Here is a 24,396-nt window from a genome sequence, read left to right as displayed (position 1 = left end):
GAAGGCAGTTATGAATTATTTTTGAAGAACTGAAGGGGTCACCAGGTCACCAGGTCACCAGGTTATTTAACTTCTCTGAAAAAATGAGACAACATGACATTTAGACAACAACACAGGAGGATTAATGAGGAAGGCAGTTATGAATTATTTTTGAAGAACTGAAGGGGTCACCAGGTCACCAGGTCACCAGGTTATTTAACTTCTCTGAAAAAATGAGACAACATGACATTTAGACAACAACACAGGAGGAAGGCAAAAATAAATTCCAATCATACTTTATAAAGCTTCATTTACAGGTATTTCATCGTCAGTAAATGAATCCTCATTATCGTTTGGTTCAACCTGTTTATATAATCCTTTCATTTCTTCTTTCAAAACATAATACCATGTCTGTTTACCATCTATTTTTCTTTGTTTCCTTTCACATTTATCCTTAATACTCATTTGAAAGTTTTTGTCTTTCATGTCTGATGGTTTGCAGAATAGAGCATTTTTACACGTCATACCTGCACACAATTCATCATAATGTGTATTTATCCATACATCTAAAGGATTTGTTGATAATTCAATTAAATCTTGTTTGGCTTCAGTCATCGGTATGATTCGTACATTAAATGATGAAAGGTCATATTGCATAAAATATGTTAGTAAATTATCATAAAATTCCTTTGTGCATGAATCCATCAAATTCTTGAAGTAATCAAATTGACCCTTGAATTTACCATTAACTCTTAAAACTACGTATCTTCTGTCTCCAACTTCAATTTTGACAGGGTAGACGTTGTTAGTTACGAAAATGAAGTTTGCAACATTCTGAGCAGTTCTTCTGGGTTGATTCTTTTCATTAATTCTAATCTCATTATCCGTTATAATTGATTTCAAAGCGTTGAAGTTTGCGAGTCTGTCTTCACCTACATTCTTGAGTTCATTAAGTACAAGAAACATTTTATTTTCAACTACTGAGTTGAAATTACCCGTTAGCTCACCTATTTCGGTAATGTTTTTACATGAATAACCAGCGAGAAGTTCAGAAATAATGTCTGTGAATCTGTTTTTACCTGTTCCCCGAAGTCCTTTCAAAATAATTGCTGTTTCATTCTTGATTCCAGGATGTTGAATCATTGATGCAATCCAGCCGAGAAGGTATTTATACACTTCATCGTTATTATCACAAATGGCTTCTTTAATGAAATTCATAAACATCTCAATTTTTGAGTAATCAGGCTTTTCAAGAATGTTGTATTTATAACCCTGAAACGTTGAGAAAACATCTGGAGAATCAGATTTAAAGCAAACACCCTTAACGGTTAATGAGGATAATTGATTTAATAGTACATCCCATGCTGTTATTGTTTTACCTTCTTCTTTAAATAATTTAATCATTTTGAGTGACTCTTTCATGTTTGATTGAAGAACGAATGATATTTGATTCATTTTGTCGTGGATATTATAGTCCTTTTGAATGAAATATTTATTTCCACAATCTACAAAACGGATTACACGTGATAAATCCTCAATTACTTCAGAACTGTTTTTATACTGATGATTTTCAGCCTTGCGTCTAATATCTGTTATCAAAAACGAGTCATCAGGTTTGATATCAAATGTTATTTTTGGCTTACGTAATAAAGGTAAAACATATTCATCATAATATTCCTTTTGATAAAGTTTTAGAATCTTCACTAAAACAAATGGAGAAGTCATTAAATGTGCATATCTACTACGTGCTTTTTCAAAATTACTTTTTGCATTTTCAGTTAAATTGCAGAAGTTATAAACGTTATCGTATGCTTCATTAATTAAATGATCCGGTAACGAATTAATAGCTTGAAACAGTGTGAATAATGTAACTTCTTTTTCCAAATTCATGTTTCCACCGTCATTATGTACTTCAAAATCACTGATACCATCAACTATGCTCTGGGCAAGTTTATCGTCAATGTTTACATCTTTGTTTTCATTCATAATAGTCTTTATTTCTTCATTCTTCTGTTCAACTCTTACCTTAATATTCAAATCATTTAATATATCATTCACTGTTCTGGTTAATGTTGAATCGTAACTTCCACGAATGAATGAGTATGTATTGATTGGTTCTGTTGCATTCTTGCGAACTCTTGAATCAGCCATAACTACTAAAGAACGTTTTGAATCATCCATAGAAGTCATGATATCAATATCATAATCATTGCAGGAATAACATTTAATCATTCTGTTCGAAACTGAATAGAAGAAATTAGTGTTGCAATAAATGTGAAGACCTCCTGAAGCGGTTTTAACGATAACATCTTTATCCGAAAGTTTTGATAAAATATCTTTTCTAACTGTTTCTTTAAGTTCATCATTGTATGATTTATTGATATCAACATCTATAATCGTTAAATTTGAAATTTTATTTACTAATAAAGCCATACCAGTTTTCCTTCCTCTTCCTCCATCATGTTTGAGGTAGTTATGTAAATCAATCTTGTTTTCACCAATTCTTTCGTTGAGGGTTTTAGTTTCTGCCACAACTAATTCCTCAGCTAATGAATCAATAACTTGTTCATCAGAAATGATAAAGTTGCTGTTGTTGTTTGTTGCTGTCATTTATATAGGAATAAAAAAATAAAAATAATTTTAAAATTAACTTTATTTTTGGGTCATTTACACTAATTCCGATGAAGTCATGACAAATCATTTCCTGTGTTGTTGTCTAAATGTCATGAGGTTAGAAATGAGGTTAGAAATGAGGTTAGAAATGAGGTTAGATCTAACCATCTACCCTAAACATTATTTTACTCAGAATTTTGTATAAAAAAACAACCACCGGAATTCAGACGGTTGCTATATTCTTCACAAAACATTAACGATAAAATATATTTTTGTCTGATTTACACTCATTTACGATGAAGTCATAACTGCCTTCCTCATTAATCCTCCTGTGTTGTTGTCTAAATGTCATGTTGTCTCATTTTTTCAGAGAAGTTAAATAACCTGGTGACCTGGTGACCTGGTGACCCCTTCAGTTCTTCAAAAATAATTAATTATTGAATAACCTAAAAACATTAACGATAAAATATATTTTTGGGTCATTTACACTCATTACGATGAAATCATGTAAATTCAATGAGGTGAAAAATTAGGTGAAATCTCACCTCTTCACCTAAACATTATTTTTGAGTCACTTAACGTAAACATTATTTTTGGGTCATTTACACTCATTACCTAATTAATTACAGACATAAAATATATTTAGTTCATTCAATGAATGCGGTAAGCCTGCAAAGTAGGCTCAAGTGTGTTTATTGAACACGGTACCATGCGAATACAGTCACAAATGGTGGCATGTAATCTTTACCCGAGCCTGTTGGATTTGTTGTGAAAGTGTGTGAATGATTTCCTGCGGTTCCACAGGAAATACCTGTGCTTGAATCTACTGGGTCAGTTGTGATATCATATCTATTCATTCCCCATCTATCCGAACCCGCTGCAAGATTTATATAACCTCTTTTTGTTATTGAATGTGAATGATTACCTGTTGTGTTTGTAGTTCCTGTATGAGTGTGCGGGGGTAAGTTTGCTTCTTTAATTTTCTTCGAACCTCCTGTTTGCTTTGAATATCTAGCACAGTATAAGAATTTATCTACAATCTGCTTCCACATACCAAAACCCAGAACTGTTTCTGGATTTGTTGAGTTCATTGATGTATAAATAGAACCAACAGGATATAATGTTTGAAGTATTTCAGTCTTTAATGTTTGAAGCTCTGTTTTGTCTGCTTTCTTATCATATAAATCTTGAGCAGTGAATTTAACTTTATTTTCATCATCCATGACATAAACATTTTTACATTTAATGTACTTCATCGTTGTTATGTTTTCATTCGATGTTAAACCTTGTGGAAAGTTAGGAGGTTTACAATATAATGCATCCCCATCAGTTCCTTCAACCGTTCCTTCAATACTTTCTATAGCAACAGTTGAGAAGAAGTTATGTGTATGGTTCTTATCTGCTTTAAGGTCTAAACATCCTGAAACCCATCCTGTATCAGCTTTAGTTTTTAAAATCTTTGATGTCCATTCATGATACCATTCAACCCTTTCTTTAATTTCATTATCTTTTTCATCAACATAAACCAAATTTGCCTTCTTCATTAATTCACTATCCACGTATTCCTTATCCACCTTCTTCATTATGTCATTTAGGAAACCTTCTATGAATTCCTCATTTAAATTAAATCTTCCAATCTTCAAAACTTTAGGAGATGCATTTAATGCGTAATATCTCTGTTCTTCTGGTGGAATTGATGTTATATCATCCGTTATTCCTTTAATTTTTGAATTCATAAATAAAATTTCTTTTATATTTGATATCACTGCACCACCTTTGCAAACGAATTCGAAATGGTCATTTTTCAATACTATCTCCAAATCTCCATATTTCAACCTTTGCGTTTGTTCTGCCGTCTTTGAATTATATGCATATGTGGCGTATGTAATGGTCTGAAGGACCTGGGTGCTTTGTGCCTTAAGTTGTTGTTGTTTAATCATTTATTATGATTTAAAAATAAATATTTAATCTGTTATCTCATCAGCTATTTTTTCTATTTGAAATTGCCATAATATTTCATTCATGAATTCTAAATCACAATCAAATAGGTCAGTTATTCTAAATTTAATATTTGATAAATCTTTTGAATGAAGAATAAATGAATTCCCAGATAATTGAAACGGATATGATAAAGAAAATGTGTTTAAGTTGATGGATAAAATGTTTTGTATTGATGGGTAAGAGTTAGGGTCTAATGTTTGGTGTGAAAATCTCATTGGGGTATTAACTTTATCACATTTGATTAAAATGAAATTGGAACCAGTGTCAGAATACAAAACATCCCCAACATCTTTTTCAAAATTTAATATCCCAACAATGAACGAAGATGAGGAGTACAAAATTTAATTTTCAGCGGGAATTTAATAAGGTTATTTATTTCATCAAGTTCAAAAAGTTTATCAGGTTTTGATTTAAAATTTTCTTCATACCATACGATAAATGATTCATTTAAATAACTTAAAATCATGTTAATATCCCATTTCGCTATCACATTATTTATATACATATCATACGTTTTTTCATGGTCATCTTTAATAAATGATATATAATCTGAAGGGTCTAAAAGAATGGGATTAAATTTACCACTCACAGAAACGAGAGTAACATTATAAATTCCGCTAACTGTTAAATTTAATTCACAGTTATTATTCGAAATAATATTGATAATTGACATTTTTATTACGATTAAAAATATGGTAAAGCGTTATTTTCCAGTGATAAATAAAACTAGAATAAGATTACCTCAAGAATTCATAAATTCAACGAATAAGAAATTCATTCATGTTATAAATTTTAGTGTTTTCAGAAAATATGAGTCAGTGTCATATTCATCAACAGGTTATATTTCACTTCATTCAAATTTAGTTCAATCAAACCCATATAATGACCATTTCATAAGATTTTCAGATGGTATTAAAAATGTAATTGATAGATTAAAATATGAACAGATTGACAATATCGAATTTTTGGAATTTTGGTTTAAATATCCCGATGGAAAAAAGATTGAAGTTAAAGATAAAGCTGATACTATAACAAAAACAATTACAATGACCGATCCGGATAGTGGGGAACAAAAAGAAATAAAACAAACGATAGAAACTGGTGAAAGGTCAATTATTATTGATTATGATTCAAAGGATTATTATTCGATAATGTTAATGCTTGAATATTAAATAGCCTTAACAAAGAATTTTTCAAGTGATATTTTATATTCATCAACTATTTTATTGTATATGTTATTATATGTTAAATGAAGTTCAGTTGTTGTTCCGTTCTTTGATATCTTAATTGTGCTAATATCCTTTATAGGATTTATTTTTGCAACTGTTCCGCAGCATGAAACCTCATCATCTATGAAAAATTGAATCTTAACGTCTGAATCTTGAACATCACAAAGAATGGCGATAATGTGAATTAATGATTCATAAGGTAAAATAATTAAACCAGATTGGTCAATTAAATTTATTATTGAATCATAATTATTAATTATTATATCACGGTAAATTTTCATTAATTCAGAATTAATGTCTATTTTATATGGGTTCTCGATGTTTGATGAAAGAGGTGGGGGGTATGTTGGATAAGTGGGGATTTCAACGGGTTCTTTACCGGGTTCAGATAAAATGATTGGGTCTTCATCTTCTTTATTTTGCTCCTCCTCTTTCTTTGGTAAGTCACGAGTTAATAAATTGGACTGTGTTGCTGACCTTGTTAATTCAGGGCTAACATTAACTTTAACATTTTGAATAATTCGTGATTTATCATCATTTACGTTATAACCAACCGTAATCTCTGCTTTTGCGTTTGTGTTCTTTTGACTTGTGAAACGTCTTCTCATTTATATTCGAATAAAAAAAATATATTTAAACTTTTATTTTGCTGGAACTTTTGAATCTATTATTCCCTGTATTTGTTCTTGAAGTTGATTTTTAGCTGTTTCATTGTAATTAATAGACCTAATATATTCATTAATTGCATTCTTATAATCATCTGATTTCTCAAATTTTCTTTTATCTGATTCCTTAACTAAATCATAAGTTAAACCCCGTTGCTGATATAATGGTTTCTTAATTAAATCTTTGAATGCTTGAGATAAAGCACCTGATGCAATTCTTGCTACTATAATTGGTTGGAATTAATGTTTAAGTTCATCTTTAACATTTGCGAAAACTGGATCGAATAAAGCAACTTTAAAGAATTTCTTAGCTGAAATTTCAGGTCTAATATTTGCATATTGACCATCAAACTGGTTAGAATATCGTGGTAATCCATCCGGTCCCTCTTCAATAGCATTTAATTCTTCATTGAAATAAGAATATGGATTATAACGGTATGAATTAATTGGACCATTTTCACCTTCTCCAATGTATTGTTTAACAGCTTTTCCATTTTCATCAAATTGCATAGGATAACGTTCATTATATGCTTTACGTTTAGGATAATCAGTTATAGTTAATTTGTAACCATTTATGACTTTAATATTACCTTGACCCATCAGTAAACGAAAACTTCATTTATACCATCAGGTTTTCCATTTGGACCCGTAATGTCTGCTTCGTGTGCTTCCCAATTTGGACCTTGACGTTTGGCATATGCTTGAGCTTCTGGTAATGTTAAAACGTTTCTCATTTGTTTAACATCTTTTTGAAGACCAGCAACAATATGAACTAATTCTTTCATTCCATCAGGAACTTTCATAGTTCTATTATATGCACCCTTTTTGTTTGTTCCTTGTTTTAATGGAACCTGTAGAAGATTTGCTATTTCTGTCATGTTTAATTATAAATAAAAAATAAAAATTAATTATAAAAAGTTAATCAAATTTAACACTTCCTTTATTTAAATCAACTATTATTTTTCCATGTTCACCTAATTGCTGATATTGTGTGTAAAGTTCATTAATGCTCATTGGTAAATTCACTTGATAAAGCATAACGTTCAACTGTTGACGACTAAACCCACTGAAAATGAAAAGTGTTGATAGATTTGATTTAATGTTTGTGCTTAATGCTTTGAATATTGAACAGCCATAAAGAATGAACACTGAATGTGTCGACATTGAGTTAATAACTGATTAAAATATGATTTCTCATTTGTTATTAGTTTTGATTTCACTGCATCATCTAGAAAAATGAGTGAATGCAAAAATTCTCTATCAAAATTTGAAATAGAAAGTGTTTCAAATAATTCATCCCGTTGTTTATCAATAATTTTATCCTCTAATCCTTGCTTCTTGATTGTATTATATAATTCTTTATACATTAAGTTTTTTAAATAATCTTCTGCTTCTTCTTGTGATAAATAAATAATTGGAATTTTGATTAAATGCTTTAAAGATTCAAATGTATCATCTGAAGGTGAACCTGAACGGTTGATATAAATTAACACATGTGAATAGGGGGAAGTGTTAGCAATAATGAATAATTTGTTTTAATATCGTTAATGTTTTACCTTTATTCTGTTTACCAATTGCTGCAGTGATTGAATTTAAATAACATTCAGAATATGGAATTTTCAATTAATTTTTCCTTAGATAGAGCATTTCTATTATCACTCAATGCTTCATTAATCATATCATCTATGTATGTATTATATACTCCTGCTAATTCTTCATAAGGGGTGGATGAATTTAAATCCATTTAATCAAAAATAAAATTTATAATTTTAAACATTTCTATTAATCAATATTTCAATATGAACTTCTATACTGTGGTGGTGTACCTGTTGGATGATATTTCAAACCTTCATCCGGTGTCCATGTCCAATACGTAGTCCTAGTAAACCAAACCTGAGGAGGATTTGTCACCTTTGAACAGTAAGTGTCATTTTCACCCTGAATGATTGGATAAGCTTTCACTTGTACTGTAACTTGTGAGTTGAAAGTTTCTAATCCATCAAAGAATATACCCGCTCCATCACGTTGAACTGGAATAGTGCATAAGAATGAAGTTTGGTCTTTCCATGTTCTAGCTAATGGCGTGCCATCATCATCATTCAGTGGTCTAGTTAATGAGTCCTCGTATTCTTCTGTGCATTCATCACTCCATCTAAATCAGAAGCTTGAAGCATACGTGTAAAGAATATGTCGCCCACTGTGGTCATCGCTTGATCGGGGAAGTTTCTGGAATCTATAGTGACCTGAAGACCTCGAAGCATTGGATTTTCTAAAACTGTTCTTTGCATTGCATTCTTCGGAAATGTTAACACAACATCTGTAACATTATGAAGAGCGTATGAGAAATCTGAGCTAATACCTTCAGGAGTGATGCAACCTCCATTTAGTGAACGAACGTCAATATGTTGAGCTGGAATCATGAATGGATCTTCCTTACTGAATAAACGTGGTATTGCTTTAACTGATTCTTCAATTAAACCGTATCCTGGTGTAATGCATTTATCCTCTAAAACTTCCATCTTTGTGCATGAAATAATAACGTCATCAACTGTTGCGTCAGCAGATGTAGCGGCTAAGCTTGTAATTAATTTGGCAGGAAGTCCGATTTGTTGGAATTTGCGATCATATTTATAAACATGATTCATAATCTTTTCATAATTTTCATCAGTTATCTTTTCATAAACGTAATTTTGTAAATCAGCAACTCTTAACGGGTCAACCTGACAAAATACTAAAGTATCCCTGAAAACATAATATTTAAGAATGATATCACCAAATGATTTAGGATAATCATCGAACGCCTGAAATGCTAACAAATCATTTACCGGAATAATCATATCAAAAGTGACATCAACTTCTTCATTTGCGTTCTTGAAAACTTCTGAAGGGTCAATATATTTACCACATACTGAGTTATCATATTTTTGAACATTATTATATAACGAATGAACAAACTTTTTAACTTTCCTTTCTGATTTTGGTTTATATGTTGCAAATGCGAAAGATTCACGGGCGCAATCCATCTGAAGATAACCATCACCTCTTTCGGTTTCTACTTCTAATTGTTTAAAGCTTTGATTTGATGATTTGTAACCAACGAATAAACGCATGCATTTAAAAGCGGCATCACATGTGAAAGCTTTATTTGAAACTAGAGTTGCTTTAACTTTGCGTTTAATATATGTGTCACCTAATTGGTTCACATCATGAGCCGGATTTGTAATTCTTAAATGAGTTTGTTTATCATCAAAATATGGAGCATCAGAGTCATAGCATGAACTTTCAAGTTCTCTATAATATCTTCTACCATCATTCTTTGCGAATATTTCATTTATCTTTTCGAATGAATGAAATACATTTCCATTAATCGGGTTAGTGTTTGGCACCAAATAGTTAGTCGTCATTTATTAATAAATAAAAAATCAAAATTAAAAGATGAAAATGAATTTTTAATTTTAATGAAATAATCAACTATGGCGGCAGGATTCTTTAAGAAACTATGGGATGGAATTAAGAAAGCTGCGGGTTGGGTTTATAAAAAGATTATTAAACCCGTTGCAAACTTTTTGGCACCAGTAGCGAAAACGGCAGGAACTATCATAGGTGGAGTATTAGGTACTAAAGCAGGTAATCCGGCGATGGGAGCACAAGCAGGTAACGCAGTTGGTGGAATTGCTGAAGGAATACTTAATAAAATAGGAGGTAGATAGTGGAAAAATAAATATGAGATCCTATGGATCATCTCACCGCTTAGCGGCTTAAAATTATTTTTATCTTAGTATCGGTTGTAGTCTTTGATAAACTTTTTCTCCTTTATTTAAAACTTCTCTTATTGGGGCAGCTTTCGGTGTTATTGATTCAGCAACGTCACTAATTGCTTCTTTATTCTTAAATATCCAATTTGCCCCCTTCTTCAATGTTTCCCAAACTTTACTCGCTCCTCTTTTTACTCTATCCCACAGTTTCTTAAATATACCTGCGGCCATTTCTGATTTAATATTAATTAAAAAATATATTTCATCACTTATATTCTAATTTTTATTTAATGATAAATGAAACCAATTTTAAAAATAAATGAAACAGAGGAGGAAGAAATAAATGAAAGTGAAAATGTTCAACAAAAAATAAACGTTGTTAAACCAATTACTGAAATAAAAATTTTTTCATCTGTTGAAGAATTTAATGACTATTATGCTAATAATAAAAAATTATTTGAAGAATTGACAACGTGTAAATTGAATAAAATGTTTAAAGTTGGTGGATTCAAAATTTCAAAAATAAAAGGAGTGGTTAGTTTGAAATCTATTCCTCAATCAAGAATCACCTCATTAATGAAAATTGATGATTTAACAAAAAGAATAGAAGAGATTGAAGAAAGAATGAATCAAATAATTGATTTCATAAATTAGTAGTAGAATATGATGGGTTGTGTGACTTTTTTTGTAAACGTAAGAATTCACACAATATTGACCGATTTTGTAAGTAATTTTCATACAATCGATAAAATAAATGTATGTTTCTTACGCTTTTTATTCTTACGTTTTGAAATAAATCATGATTTAAAAATTTTCAGAATCGTAAGAAATTTTCACAAACCCTTTACATAATGAAGTAAAAAATAAAAAAATTTAAAAAATAAACTTTAAAAATTCATGTCTTACGAAAATTTAACCTTAATTTTAAAAATAATTTATTTTTTTATTCTTACATAAATGACCCAACAAGTAAAACCCGATAAAGTGGATAATAGAATTTTAGAGGATGGTGTTCCTGTTTACATTCAAAGATATAAAGGAAAACAATATTACAGAATGATAAATCCTGAATATGTGAAACATATATTTAATAAAGAAGGATGTAAAGTTTTAAATATTGAAGAGTTTGAAAATACTAAATCTATAATAAAATATGAATTTAGGAATAAATGTTATACAGTTTCATATTATGAATGGAAAACCGATAAGATTAGAAAACATTTAGGAGATTATGGGGAAAAATCTGAATTCTTTAAATCTAGTATATACGAGAGAGTAAAAGAAATCAGATATAATTATTTTCATGAATAAAATAATTTATTTTTTCATCTTTTATAAAAGAAGCTATATATAGATGATGTCAGATATTCCGCGATTAATTAAACATTGTTTAAATCCTGAATGGAATCAATGGAGTCATAATCAAAGACCTCATAAACGAGTAAAAGATTCACTACCATAATGAAATAAAAAATAAAAAAATAAACTTTAAAAATTCATGTCTCAGAATCAACATAGAACTTTAAGAAACTAATGATTATTTGAATTTATGAAATCAATTATCTGATTCATTCTTTCTTCAATCTCTTCTATTCTTTTTGTTAAATCATCAATTTTCATTAATGAGGTGATTCTGATTGAGGAATAGATTTCAAACTAACCACTCCTTTTATTTTTGAAATTTTGAAATCCACCAACTTTAAACATTTTATTCAATTTACACGTCAATTCTTCAAATAATTTTTTATTATTAGCATAATAGTCATTAAATTCTTCAACAGATGAAAAATTTTTATTTCAGTAATTGGTTTAACAACGTTTTATTTTTTGTTGAACATTTCACTTTCATTTATTTCTTCCTCCTCTGTTCCATTTATTTTTAAAATTGGTTTCATTTATCATTAAATAAAAATTAGAATATAAGTGATGAAATATATTTTTAATTAATATTAAATCAGAAATGGCGGCAGGATTCTTTAAAAAATTATGGGATGGAATTAAGAAAGCTGCGGGTTGGGTTCATAAAAAGATTATTAAACCCATTGCAAACTTTTTGGCACCAGTAGCAAAACGGCAGGAACTATCATAGGTGGAGTATTAGGTACTAAAGCAGGTAATCCGGCGATGGGAGCACAAGCAGGTAACGCAGTTGGTGGAATTGCTGAAGGAATATATAAAATAGGAGGTAGATAGTGGAAAAATAAATTATTTTTATCTTAGTATCGGTTGAAGTCTTTGATAAACTTTTTCTCCTTTATTTAATATTTCTCTTATTGGGGCAGCTTTCGGTGTTATTGATTCAGCAACGTCACTAATTGCTTCTTTATTCTTAAATATCCAATTTGCCCCCTTCTTCAATGTTTCCCAAACTTTACTCGCTCCTCTTTTTACTCTATCCCATAATTTTTTAAAGAATCCTGCCGCCATAGTTGATTATTTCATTAAAATTAAAAATTCATTTTCATCTTTTAATTTTGATTTTTTATTTATTAATAAATGACGACTAACTATTTGGTGCCAAACACTAACCCGATTAATGGAAATGTATTTCATTCATTCGAAAAGATAAATGAAATATTCGCAAAGAATGATGGTAGAAGATATTATAGAGAACTTGAAAGTTCATGCTATGACTCTGATGCTCCATATTTTGATGATAAACAAACTCATTTAAGAATTACAAATCCGGCTCATGATGTGAACCAATTAGGTGACACATATATTAAACGTAAAGTTAAAGCAACTCTAGTTTCAAATAAAGCTTTCACATGTGATGCCGCTTTTAAATGCATGCGTTTATTCGTTGGTTACAAATCATCAAATCAAAGCTTTAAACAATTAGAAGTAGAAACGAAAGAGGTGATGTTGGTTATCTTCAGATGGATTGCGCCCGTGAATCTTTCGCATTTGCAACATATAAACCAAAATCAGAAAGGAAAGTTAAAAAGTTTGTTCATTCGTTATATAATAATGTTCAAAAATATGATAACTCAGTATGTGGTAAATATATTGACCCTTCAGAAGTTTTCAAGAACGCAAATGAAGAAGTTGATGTCACTTTTGATATGATTATTCCGGTAAATGATTTGTTAGCATTTCAGGCGTTCGATGATTATCCTAAATCATTTGGTGATATCATTCTTAAATATTATGTTTTCAGGGATACTTTAGTATTTTGTCAGGTTGACCCGTTAAGAGTTGCTGATTTACAAAATTACGTTTATGAAAAGATAACTGATGAAAATTATGAAAAGATTATGAATCATGTTTATAAAATATGATCGCAAATTCCAACAAATCGGACTTCCTGCCAAATTAATTACAAGCTTAGCCGCTACATCTGCTGACGCAACAGTTGATGACGTTATTATTTCATGCACAAAGATGGAAGTTTTAGAGGATAAATGCATTACACCAGGATACGGTTTAATTGAAGAATCAGTTAAAGCAATACCACGTTTATTCAGTAAGGAAGATCCATTCATGATTCCAGCTCAACATATTGACGTTCGTTCACTAAATGGAGGTTGCATCACTCCTGAAGGTATTAGCTCAGATTTCTCATACGCTCTTCATAATGTTACAGATGTTGTGTTAACATTTCCGAAGAATGCAATGCAAAGAACAGTTTTAGAAAATCCAATGCTTCGAGGTCTTCAGGTCACTATAGATTCCAGAAACTTCCCCGATCAAGCGATGACCACAGTGGGCGACATATTCTTTACACGTATGCTTCAAGCTTCTGATTTAGATGGAGTGTATGAATGCACAGAAGAATACGAGGACTCATTAACTAGACCACTGAATGATGATGATGGCACGCCATTAGCTAGAACATGGAAAGACCAAACTTCATTCTTATGCACTATTCCAGTTCAACGTGATGGAGCGGGTATATTCTTTGATGGATTAGAAACTTTCAACTCACAAGTTACAGTACAAGTGAAAGCTTATCCAATCATTCAGGGTGAAAATGACACTTACTGTTCAAAGGTGACAAATCCTCCTCAGGTTTGGTTTACTAGGACTACGTATTGGACATGGACACCGGATGAAGGTTTGAAATATCATCCAACAGGTACACCACCACAGTATAGAAGTTCATATGATGAAATATTGATTAATAGAAATGTTTAAAATTATAAATTTATTTTTGATTAAATGGATTTAAATTCATCCACCCCTTATGAAGAATTAGCAGGAGTATATAATACATACATAGATGATATGATTAATGAAGCATTGAGTGATAATAGAAATGCTCTATCTAAGGAAAAATTAATGAAAATTCCATATTCTGAATGTTATTTAAATTCAATCACTGCAGCAATTGGTAAACAGAATAAAGGTAAAACATTAACGATATTAAAACAAATTATCATTATTGCTAACACTTCCCCCTATTCACATGTGTTAATTTATATCAACCGTTCAGGTTCACCTTCAGATGATACATTTGAATCTTTAAAGCATTTAATCAAAATTCCAATTATTTATTTATCACAAGAAGAAGCAGAAGATTATTTAAAAAACTTTTTAATGTATAAAGAATTATATAATACAATCAAGAAGCAAGGATTAGAGGATAAAATTATTGATAAACAACGGGATGAATTATTTGAAACACTTTCTATTTCAAATTTTGATAGAGAATTTTTGCATTCACTCATTTTTCTAGATGATGCAGTGAAATCAAAACTAATAACAAATGAGAAATCATATTTTAATCAGTTATTAACTCAATGTCAACACATTCAGTGTTCATTCTTTATGGCTGTTCAATACTTCAAAGCATTAAGCACAAACATTAAATCAAATCTATCAACACTTTTCATTTTCAGTGGGTTTAGTCGTCAACAGTTGAACGTTATGCTTTATCAAGTGAATTTACCAATGAGCATTAATGAACTTTACACACAATATCAGCAATTAGGTGAACATGGAAAAAATAGTTGATTTAAATAAAGGAAGTGTTAAATTTGATTAACTTTTTATAATTAATTTTTTTTTTATTTATAATTAAACATGACAGAAATAGCAAATCTTCTACAGGTTCCATTAAAACAAGGAACAAACAAAAGGGTGCATATAATAGAACTATGAAAGTTCCTGATGGAATGAAAGAATTAGTTCATATTGTTGCTGGTCTTCAAAAAGATGTTAAACAAATGAGAAACGTTTTAACATTACCAGAAGCTCAAGCATATGCCAAACGTCAAGGTCCAAATTGGGAAGCACACGAAGCAGACATTACGGGTCCAAATGGAAAACCTGATGGTATAAATGAAGTTTTCGTTACTGATGGTCAAGGTAATATTAAAGTCATAAATGGTTACAAATTAACTATAACTGATTATCCTAAACGTAAAGCATATAATGAACGTTATCCTATGCAATTTGATGAAAATGGAAAAGCTGTTAAACAATACATTGGAGAAGGTGAAAATGGTCCAATTAATTCATACCGTTATAATCCATATTCTTATTTCAATGAAGAATTAAATGCTATTGAAGAGGGACCGGATGGATTACCACGATATTCTAACCAGTTTGATGGTCAATATGCAAATATTAGACCTGAAATTTCAGCTAAGAAATTCTTTAAAGTTGCTTTATTCGATCCAGTTTTCGCAAATGTTAAAGATGAACTTAAACATTAATTCCAACCAATTATAGTAGCAAGAATTGCATCAGGTGCTTTATCTCAAGCATTCAAAGATTTAATTAAGAAACCATTATATCAGCAACGGGGTTTAACTTATGATTTAGTTAAGAATCAGGAAAGATAAAAGAAAATTTTGAGAAATCAGATGATTATAAGAATGCAATTAATGAATATATTAGGTCTATTAATTACAATGAAACAGCTAAAAATCAACTTCAAGAACAAATACAGGGAATAATAGATTCAAAAGTTCCAGCAAAATAAAAGTTTAAATATATTTTTTTTATTCGAATATAAATGAGAAGACGTTTCACAAGTCAAAAGAACACAAACGCAAAAGCAGAGATTACGGTTGGTTATAACGTAAATGATGATAAATCACGAATTATTCAAAATGTTAAAGTTAATGTTAGCCCTGAATTAACAAGGTCAGCAACACAGTCCAATTTATTAACTCGTGACTTACCAAAGAAAGAGGAGGAGCAAAATAAAGAAGATGAAGACCCAATCATTTTATCTGAACCCGGTAAAGAACCTGCTGAAATTCCCACTTATCCAACATACCCCCACCTCTTTCATCAACATCGAGAACCCATATAAAATAGACATTAATTCTGAATTAATGAAAATTTACCGTGATATAATAATTAATAATTATGATTCAATAATAAATTTAATTGACCAATCCGGTTTAATTATTTTACCTTATGAATCATTAATTCACATTATCGCCATTCTTTGTTGATGTTCAAGATTCAGACGTTAAGATTCAATTTTTCATAGATGATGAGGTTTCATGCTGCGGAACAGTTGCAAAAATAAATCCTATAAAGGATATTAGCACAATTAAGATATCAAAGAACGGAACAACAACTGAACTTCATTTAACATATAATAACATATACAATAAAATAGTTGATGAATATAAAATATCACTTGAAAAATTCTTTGTTAAGGCTATTTAATATTCAAGCATTAACATTATCGAATAATAATCCTTTGAATCATAATCAATAATAATTGACCTTTCACCAGTTTCTATCGTTTGTTTTATTTCTTTTTGTTCCCCACTATCCGGATCGGTCATTGTAATTGTTTTTGTTATAGTATCAGCTTTATCTTTAACTTCAATCTTTTTTCCATCGGGATATTTAAACCAAAATTCCAAAAATTCGATATTGTCAATCTGTTCATATTTTAATCTATCAATTACATTTTTAATTACCATCTGAAAATCTTATGAAATGGTCATTATATGGGTTTGATTGAACTAAATTTGAATGAAGTGAAATATAACCTGTTGATGAATATGACACTGACTCATATTTTCTGAAAACACTAAAATTTATAACATGAATGAATTTCTTATTCGTTGAATTTATGAATTCTTGAGGTAATCTTATTCTAGTTTTATTTATCACTGGAAAATAACGCTTTACCATATTTTTAATCGTAATAAAAATGTCAATTATCAATATTATTTCGAATAATAGCTGTGAATTAAATTTAACAGTTAGCGGAATTTATAATGTTACTCTCGTTTCTGTGAGTGGTAAATTTAATCCCATTCTTTTAGACCTTCAGATTATATATCATTTATTAAAGATGACCATGAGCCGCATAGCGGCGGGGTCGGAGACCTTGAAAAAACGTATGATATGTATATAAATAATGTGATAGCGAAATGGGATATTAACATGATTTTAAGTTATTTAAATGAATCATTTATCGTATGGTATGAAGAAAAATTTTAAATCAAAACCCGATAAACTTTTTGAACTTGATGAAATAAATAACCTTATTAAATTCCCGCTGAAAATTAAATTTTGTACTCCTCATCTTCGTTCATTGTTGGGGATATTAAATTTTGAAAAAGATGTTGGGGATGTTTTGTATTCTGACACTGGTTCCAATTCATTTTAATCAAATGTGATAAAGTTAATACCCCAATGAGATTTTCACATCAAACATTAGACCCTAACTCTTACCCATCAATACAAAACATTTTATCCATCAACTTAAACACATTTTCTTTATCATATCCGTTTCAATTATCCGGGAATTCATTTATTCTTCATTCAAAAGATTTATCAAATATTAAATTTAGAAACTGACTATTTGATTGTGATTTAGAATTTATGAATGAAATATTATGGCAATTTCAAATAGAAAAAATAGCTGATGAGATAACAGATTAAATATTTATTTTTAAATTATAATAAATGATTAAACAACAGCAACTTAAGGTGCAAAACACCCAGGTCCTTCAGACCATTACATACGCCATATATGCATATAATTCAAAGACGGCAGAACAAACGCAAAGGTTGAAATATGGAGATTTGGAGATAGTATTGAAAAATGACCATTTCGAATTCGTTTGCAAAGGTGGTGCAGTGATATCAAATATAAAAGAAATTTTATTTATGAATTCAAAAATTAAAGGAATAACGGATGATATAACATCAATTCCACCAGAAGAACAGAGATATTACGCATTAAATGCATTTCCTAAAGTTTTGAAGTTTGGAAGATTTAATTTAAATGAGGAATTCATAGAAGGTTTCCTAAATGACATAATGAAGAAGGTGGATAAGGAATATGTGGATAGTGAGTTAAATAAGAAGGCAAATTTGGTTTATGTTGATGAAAAAGATAATGAAATTAAAGAAAAGGTTGAATGGTATCATGAATGGACATCGGAGACTTTTAAAGTTAAAGCTGATACAGGATGGGTTTCAGGATGTTTAGACTTTAAAGCAGATAAAACTTATGTTGATGAAAATTATGCAAAGAGGTCGGAAGTAAATGATGTGATTACAAGCATGAAAAATGAAATTCTTCAAACATTATATCCTGTTGGTTCTATTTATACGTCAATGAACTCAACAAATCCATCAACAGTTTTAGGTTTTGGTACGTGGAAGCAGATTGTAGATAAATTCTTATACTGTGCTAGATATTCAAAGCAAACAGGAGGTTCGAAGAAAATTAAAGAAGCAAACCTTCCACCGCACACTCATACAGGAACTACAAACACAACAGGTAATCATTCACATTCAATAACAAAAAGAGGTTATACAAATCTTGCAGCGGGTTCGAATAGAGGGAATGAATAGATCTGATATTTCAACTGACCCAGTAGATTCAAGCACAGGTATTTTCTGTGGAACCGCAGGAAATCATTCACACACTTTCACAACAAATCCAACAGGCTCGGGTAAAGATTACATGCCACCATTTGTGACTGTATTCGCATGGTACCGCGTTCATTGAATGTGCTTGAGCCCAGACCTTTGGGTCAAGGCTTACCGAATGAACTAAATATATTTTATGTCTGTAATTAATTAGGTAATGAAGTAATGGATGAACTGCAGAAATAATGTTTACGTTAATGTTTACGTTAATGTTTACGTTAACGGTTTTTAGGTTATTCAATAATTAATTATTTTTGAATAACTGAACGTGTCACTACGTCACCATGTCACCAGGTTAATTAACTTCTTTAAAAAATGATGACAACATGACATTTTGACAACAGTCCAGGAAATTTGATGCAGTCCAAAAATAAAGTTAGTTTTAAAATTATTTTTATTTTTTTTTATTTTTGTATGTAAGAACAGAAATGTCAGTCGAAGCAAAAACATTCACTAACAAATCTAATGGCGAAACATTCACAAAAGGCACTTATAATGGTATTGAAGTCTTACGTAGAGACAAGGATGGTTACATTAATGCAACAAATATGTGTCAGCAGTTTAGGAAAGACTTTAGAAAGTTGTTGGAAAATAAGTCCTGGGAAGAGTATTATAAGGCATTTTGTGAAGAATATAGCAACCGCCGGAATTCGGACTGTTGCTTTTTATACAAAATTCATGCAGGAATTCCTGATGAAATCAAACAGGTTAGAGGAACGTATGTAGACCCAAGACTTATAAACTATATAGCAATGTGGGCTTCTCCAAAATATTGCATAGCAGTTGGAAAAATTATGGACTCCATAGACAAGAAAGTTCATGAGAAATTAGATGAAGAAGAACTCGAAGATACAGTAGAGAATGCTAAACATTTGTTTGAAGAAGAGTTAGAAAAATGTGCGAAAAACAATTAGAACATGAACGTGAGATATATTATGGTTATAGAGATTCTCCATACGAACTAGACCAATGGGAACAAGAAGATTTAAAGAGAGAATTTAGAGAATATGAACTCGCTAAGATAGCATTAGAAACTGCAGAAAAGAAGTTAAAAGTTTGGGGTTGTTTTGTAAAAAAATATTGTGAGTAAATGAATCATTTATTTTTGTCATAAACGACCAAAAATATATTTTATCGTTTATGGTTTTTAGGTTATTCAATAATTAATTATTTTTGAATAACTGAGGGTGTCACTACGTCACCATGTCACCAGGTTAATTAACTTCTCTGAAAAAATGAGACAACATGACATTTTGACAACAGTCCTGGAAATAAATTTTTATCGTTAATGTTTACGTTTATGGTTTTTAGGTTATTCAATAATTAATTATTTTTGAATAACTGAGGGTGTCACTACGTCACCTGTCACCAGGTTAATTAACTTCTCTGAAAAAATGAGACAACATGACATTTTGACAACAGTCCTGGAAATAAATTTTATCGTTAATGTTTACGTTTATGGTTTTTAGGTTATTCAATAATTAATTATTTTTGAATAACTGAGGGTGTCACTACGTCACCTGTCACCAGGTTAATTAACTTCTCTGAAAAAATGAGACAACATGACATTTTGACAACAGTCCTGGAAATAAATTTTATCGTTAATGTTTACGTTTGGTTTTTAGGTTATTCAATAATTAATTATTTTTGAATAACTGAGGGTGTCACTACGTCACCTGTCACCAGGTTAATTAACTTCTCTGAAAAAATGAGACAACATGACATTTTGACAACAGTCCAGGAAATTTGATGCAGTCCAAAAATAAAGTTAGTTTTAAAATTATTTTTATTTTTTTATTCCTATATAAATGACAGCAACAAACAACAACAGTAACTTTATCATTTCTGATGAACAAGTTATTGATTCATTAGCTGAGGAATTAGTTACGGCAGAAACTAAAACCCTCAACGAAAGAATTGGTGAAAACAAGATTGATTTACATAACTACCTCAAACACGATGGAGGAAGAGGAAGGAAAACTGGTATGGCTTTATTAGTAAATAAAATTTCGAATTTAACGATTATAGATGTTGATATCAATAAATCGTACAATGATGAACTTAAAGAAACGGTTAGAAAAGATATTTTATCAAAACTTTCGGATAAAGATGTTATCGTTAAAACCGCTTCAGGAGGTCTTCACATTTATTGTAACACTAATTTCTTCTATTCAGTTTCGAACAGAATGATTAAGTGTTATTCCTGCAATGATTATGATATTGATATCATGACTTCTATGGATGATTCAAAACGTTCATTAGTAGTTATGGCTGATTCAAGAGTTCGCAAGAATGCAACAGAACCAATCAATACATACTCATTCATTCGTGGAAGTTACGATTCAACATTAACTAGAACAGTGAATGATATATTAAATGATTTGAATATTAAGGTAAGAGTTGAACAGAAGAATGAAGAAATAAAGACTATCATGAATGAAAACAAAGATGTAAACATTGACGATAAACTTGCCCAGAGCATAGTTGATGGCATTAGTGATTTTGAAGTACATAATGACGGTGGAAACATGAATTTAGAAAAAGAAGTTACATTATTCACACTGTTTCAAGCTATTAATTCGTTACAGGATCATTTGATTAATGAAGCATACGATAACGTTTATAACTTCTGCAGCTTAACTGAAAATGCAAAAAGTAATTTTGAAAAAGCACGTAGTAGATATGCACATTTAATGACTTCTCCATTTGTTTTAGTGAAGATTCTAAAACTATATCAAAAGGAATATTATGATGAATATGTTTTACCTTTATTACGTAAGCCAAAAATAACATTTGATATCAAACCTGATGACTCGTTTTTGATAACAGATATTAGACGCAAGGCTGAAAATCATCAGTATAAAAACAGTTCTGAAGTAATTGAGGATTTATCACGTGTAATCCGTTTTGTAGATTGTGGAAATAAATATTTCATTCAAAAGTACTATAATATCCACGACAAAATGAATCAAATATCATTCGTTCTTCAATCAAACATGAAAGAGTCACTCAAAATGATTAAATTATTTAAAGAAGAAGGTAAAACAATAACAGCATGGGATGTACTATTAAATCAATTATCCTCATTAACCGTTAAGGGTGTTTGCTTTAAATCTGATTCTCCAGATGTTTTCTCAACGTTTCAGGGTTATAAATACAACATTCTTGAAAAGCCTGATTACTCAAAAATTGAGATGTTTATGAATTTCATTAAAGAAGCCATTTGTGATAATAACGATGAAGTGTATAAATACCTTCTCGGCTGGATTGCATCAATGATTCAACATCCTGGAATCAAGAATGAAACAGCAATTATTTTGAAAGGACTTCAGGGAACAGGTAAAAACAGATTTACAGACATTATTTCTGAACTTCTCGCTGGTTATTCATGTAAAAACATTACCGAAATAAGTGAGCTAACGGGTAATTTCAATTCAGTAGTTGAGAATAAAATGTTTCTTGTACTTAATGAACTCAAGAATGTAGGTGAAGATAGACTCGCAAACTTCAACGCTTTGAAATCAATTATTACGGATAATGAGATTAGAATTAATGAAAAGAATCAACCCAGAAGAACTGCTCAGAATGTTGCAAACTTCATTTTCGTAACTAATAACGTTTACCCTGTCAAAATTGAAGTTGGAGACAGAAGAGACGTAGTTTTAAGGGTTAATGGTAAATTCAAGGGTCAATTTGATTACTTCAAGAATTTAATGAATTCATGCACAAAGGAATTTTATGATAACCTTTTAACATATTTTATCAATTACGACCTTTCATCATTTAATGTACGAATCATACCGATGACTGAAGCCAAACAAGATTTAATAGAATTATCAACAAATCCTTTAGATGAATGGATAAATACACATTATGATGAATTGTGTGCAGGTATGACGTGTAAAAATGCTCTATTCTGCAAACCATCAGACATGAAAGACAAAAACTTTCAAATGAGCATTAAGGATAAATGTGATAAGAAACAGAGAAGAATAGATGGTAAACAAACATGGTGTTATGTTTTGAAAGAAGAAATGAAAGGATTATATAAACAGGTTGAACCAAACGATAATGAGGATTCATTTACTGACGATGAAATACCTGTAAATGAAGCTTTATAAAGTATGATTGGAATTTATTTTTGCATTAATCCTGCTGTGTTGTCAAAATGTCATGTTGTCTCATTTTTTCAGAGAAGTTAATTAACCGAGTGACACATGGTGACGTAGTGACACCCTCAGTTCTTCAAAAATAATTCATAAGTGCCTTCCTCATTAATCCTGCTGTGTTGTCAAAATGTCATGTTGTCTCATTTTTTCAGAGAAGTTAATTAACCGAGTGACACATGGTGACGTAGTGACACCCTCAGTTCTTCAAAAATAATTCATTATTGAATAACCGGAAACCATTAACGATAAAATAACTGATAACAAAATTTTATTTTTATATAAATGGATACCCCACAAGCTCAAAATTTACCACGAAAACCGAGAAGAACCTAGAAGGGTTCGGGAAGAGGAATAAAAATTAAATTTGGATTGGGTTTAAAAATTCATCTTTATTAAATTCATCTCTTCCAATCAATTTATTTATTCTATTAAATTCTTTTATTTTTGCTTCACTCAGTTTAAGGATTGAACGGTAAGTTTCTAATTTTTCGATTATTTCTTTCCTCTCTTTATCGTTTTCAGCCCCACCGCATTGTGGCTTCTTTTTGTAATAGCATATTTTTGATTTAATTCTGTTTAGTTTCTTTTTATATTCATCGTCTGGACTCTTGGATGCTTTGTTGTCACTCATTTCTTACGAATTAAAAAAATTAAATATTATTTAAATATAATGGAGTAATAAAAAAATCGGAATTTATTAATTTATTGTTAACCTCAACTAATGCATTGCCGTTAATATATCTAACAAATTCAGCTATTGTGTCAAATCTTCGTCTTCTTTTTGTCATTGATTTATCAGTTTTTCCATAATCGAGATGAATCAAAACTTTATCCCCTTGTTTAAAATTCATGAGCCCGAATTAATTTGTTCACGTTTAACATCATTCAACCTTTCCATTTGCTTTCTAATATATTCCCATTCTTTTGAAATATCATTTTTCATTTCCACCGGTTTCATGTTTATAGTTCTATGCCATGTATTATTGTAATAATATACTAACTGTTGTATGATGGGCTCATGATTTCCATCCCAGTATATCCGACCGTTAACCCCTAACGCATCTCTAAGAGTTCTCATTACCGCATCAACTATTTTATTATGAAACGTATATGGAGAGGATGA

General features: G+C 30.3%; 6 protein-coding genes and 4 pseudogenes across 10 annotated transcripts, besides 1 other annotated feature; 7 read left to right on the top strand and 3 right to left on the bottom strand.

Moving 5' to 3' along the window:
- Positions 1-23,523: part of a mobile genetic element that runs on past the window's edge.
- On the bottom strand, positions 277-2,412 carry TVAGG3_0632430 (uncharacterized protein; the record flags this gene model as incomplete). Its single annotated transcript, XM_051240867.1, has 1 exon — positions 277-2,412. The coding sequence occupies one exon, from the start codon at positions 2,410-2,412 to the stop codon at positions 277-279; it is 2,136 nt and encodes a 711-aa protein (XP_051087454.1).
- TVAGG3_0632420 (phage tail repeat-like family) lies at positions 3,285-4,532 on the bottom strand (the record flags this gene model as incomplete). The annotated part of the gene is made up of 1 exon (XM_051240866.1): positions 3,285-4,532. The coding sequence occupies one exon, from the start codon at positions 4,530-4,532 to the stop codon at positions 3,285-3,287; it is 1,248 nt and encodes a 415-aa protein (XP_051087453.1).
- TVAGG3_0632410 (N-acetylmuramoyl-l-alanine amidase family) lies at positions 9,961-10,197 on the top strand (the record flags this gene model as incomplete). The annotated part of the gene is made up of 1 exon (XM_051240865.1): positions 9,961-10,197. One exon carries the CDS (start codon positions 9,961-9,963, stop codon positions 10,195-10,197), a length of 237 nt encoding a protein of 78 aa, XP_051087452.1.
- On the top strand, positions 14,404-15,239 carry TVAGG3_0632400 (annotated as a pseudogene). The gene has a single exon. A coding segment is annotated over exon 1 (836 nt).
- TVAGG3_0632390 lies at positions 16,205-16,872 on the top strand (annotated as a pseudogene). Its single transcript has one exon. A coding segment is annotated over exon 1 (668 nt).
- TVAGG3_0632380 lies at positions 18,740-19,183 on the top strand (annotated as a pseudogene). Its single transcript has one exon. A coding segment is annotated over exon 1 (444 nt).
- Positions 19,533-20,168, top strand: TVAGG3_0632370 (annotated as a pseudogene). The gene has a single exon. A coding segment is annotated over exon 1 (636 nt).
- On the top strand, positions 20,913-22,168 carry TVAGG3_0632360 (Prim-pol domain family; the record flags this gene model as incomplete). The annotated part of the gene is made up of 1 exon (XM_051240864.1): positions 20,913-22,168. A coding segment is annotated over one exon (1,256 nt), but the record flags the coding sequence as incomplete, so codon positions are not given.
- TVAGG3_0632350 (uncharacterized protein) lies at positions 22,299-23,225 on the top strand (the record flags this gene model as incomplete). The annotated part of the gene is made up of 1 exon (XM_051240863.1): positions 22,299-23,225. One exon carries the CDS (start codon positions 22,299-22,301, stop codon positions 23,223-23,225), a length of 927 nt encoding a protein of 308 aa, XP_051087450.1.
- A 108-nt stretch (positions 23,524-23,631) lies between the features above and the next one.
- TVAGG3_0632330 (uncharacterized protein) lies at positions 23,632-23,904 on the bottom strand (the record flags this gene model as incomplete). The annotated part of the gene is made up of 1 exon (XM_051240862.1): positions 23,632-23,904. One exon carries the CDS (start codon positions 23,902-23,904, stop codon positions 23,632-23,634), a length of 273 nt encoding a protein of 90 aa, XP_051087449.1.
- Between the last annotated feature and the right edge of the window lie 492 nt (positions 23,905-24,396).

The sequence above is a fragment of the Trichomonas vaginalis genome, chromosome III (genome assembly GCF_026262505.1).
Source record: "Trichomonas vaginalis G3 chromosome III, whole genome shotgun sequence".
NCBI classification, from domain to species: Eukaryota; Parabasalia; order Trichomonadida; family Trichomonadidae; genus Trichomonas; species Trichomonas vaginalis.
This window is presented reverse-complemented; position numbering and strand designations above follow the sequence as displayed.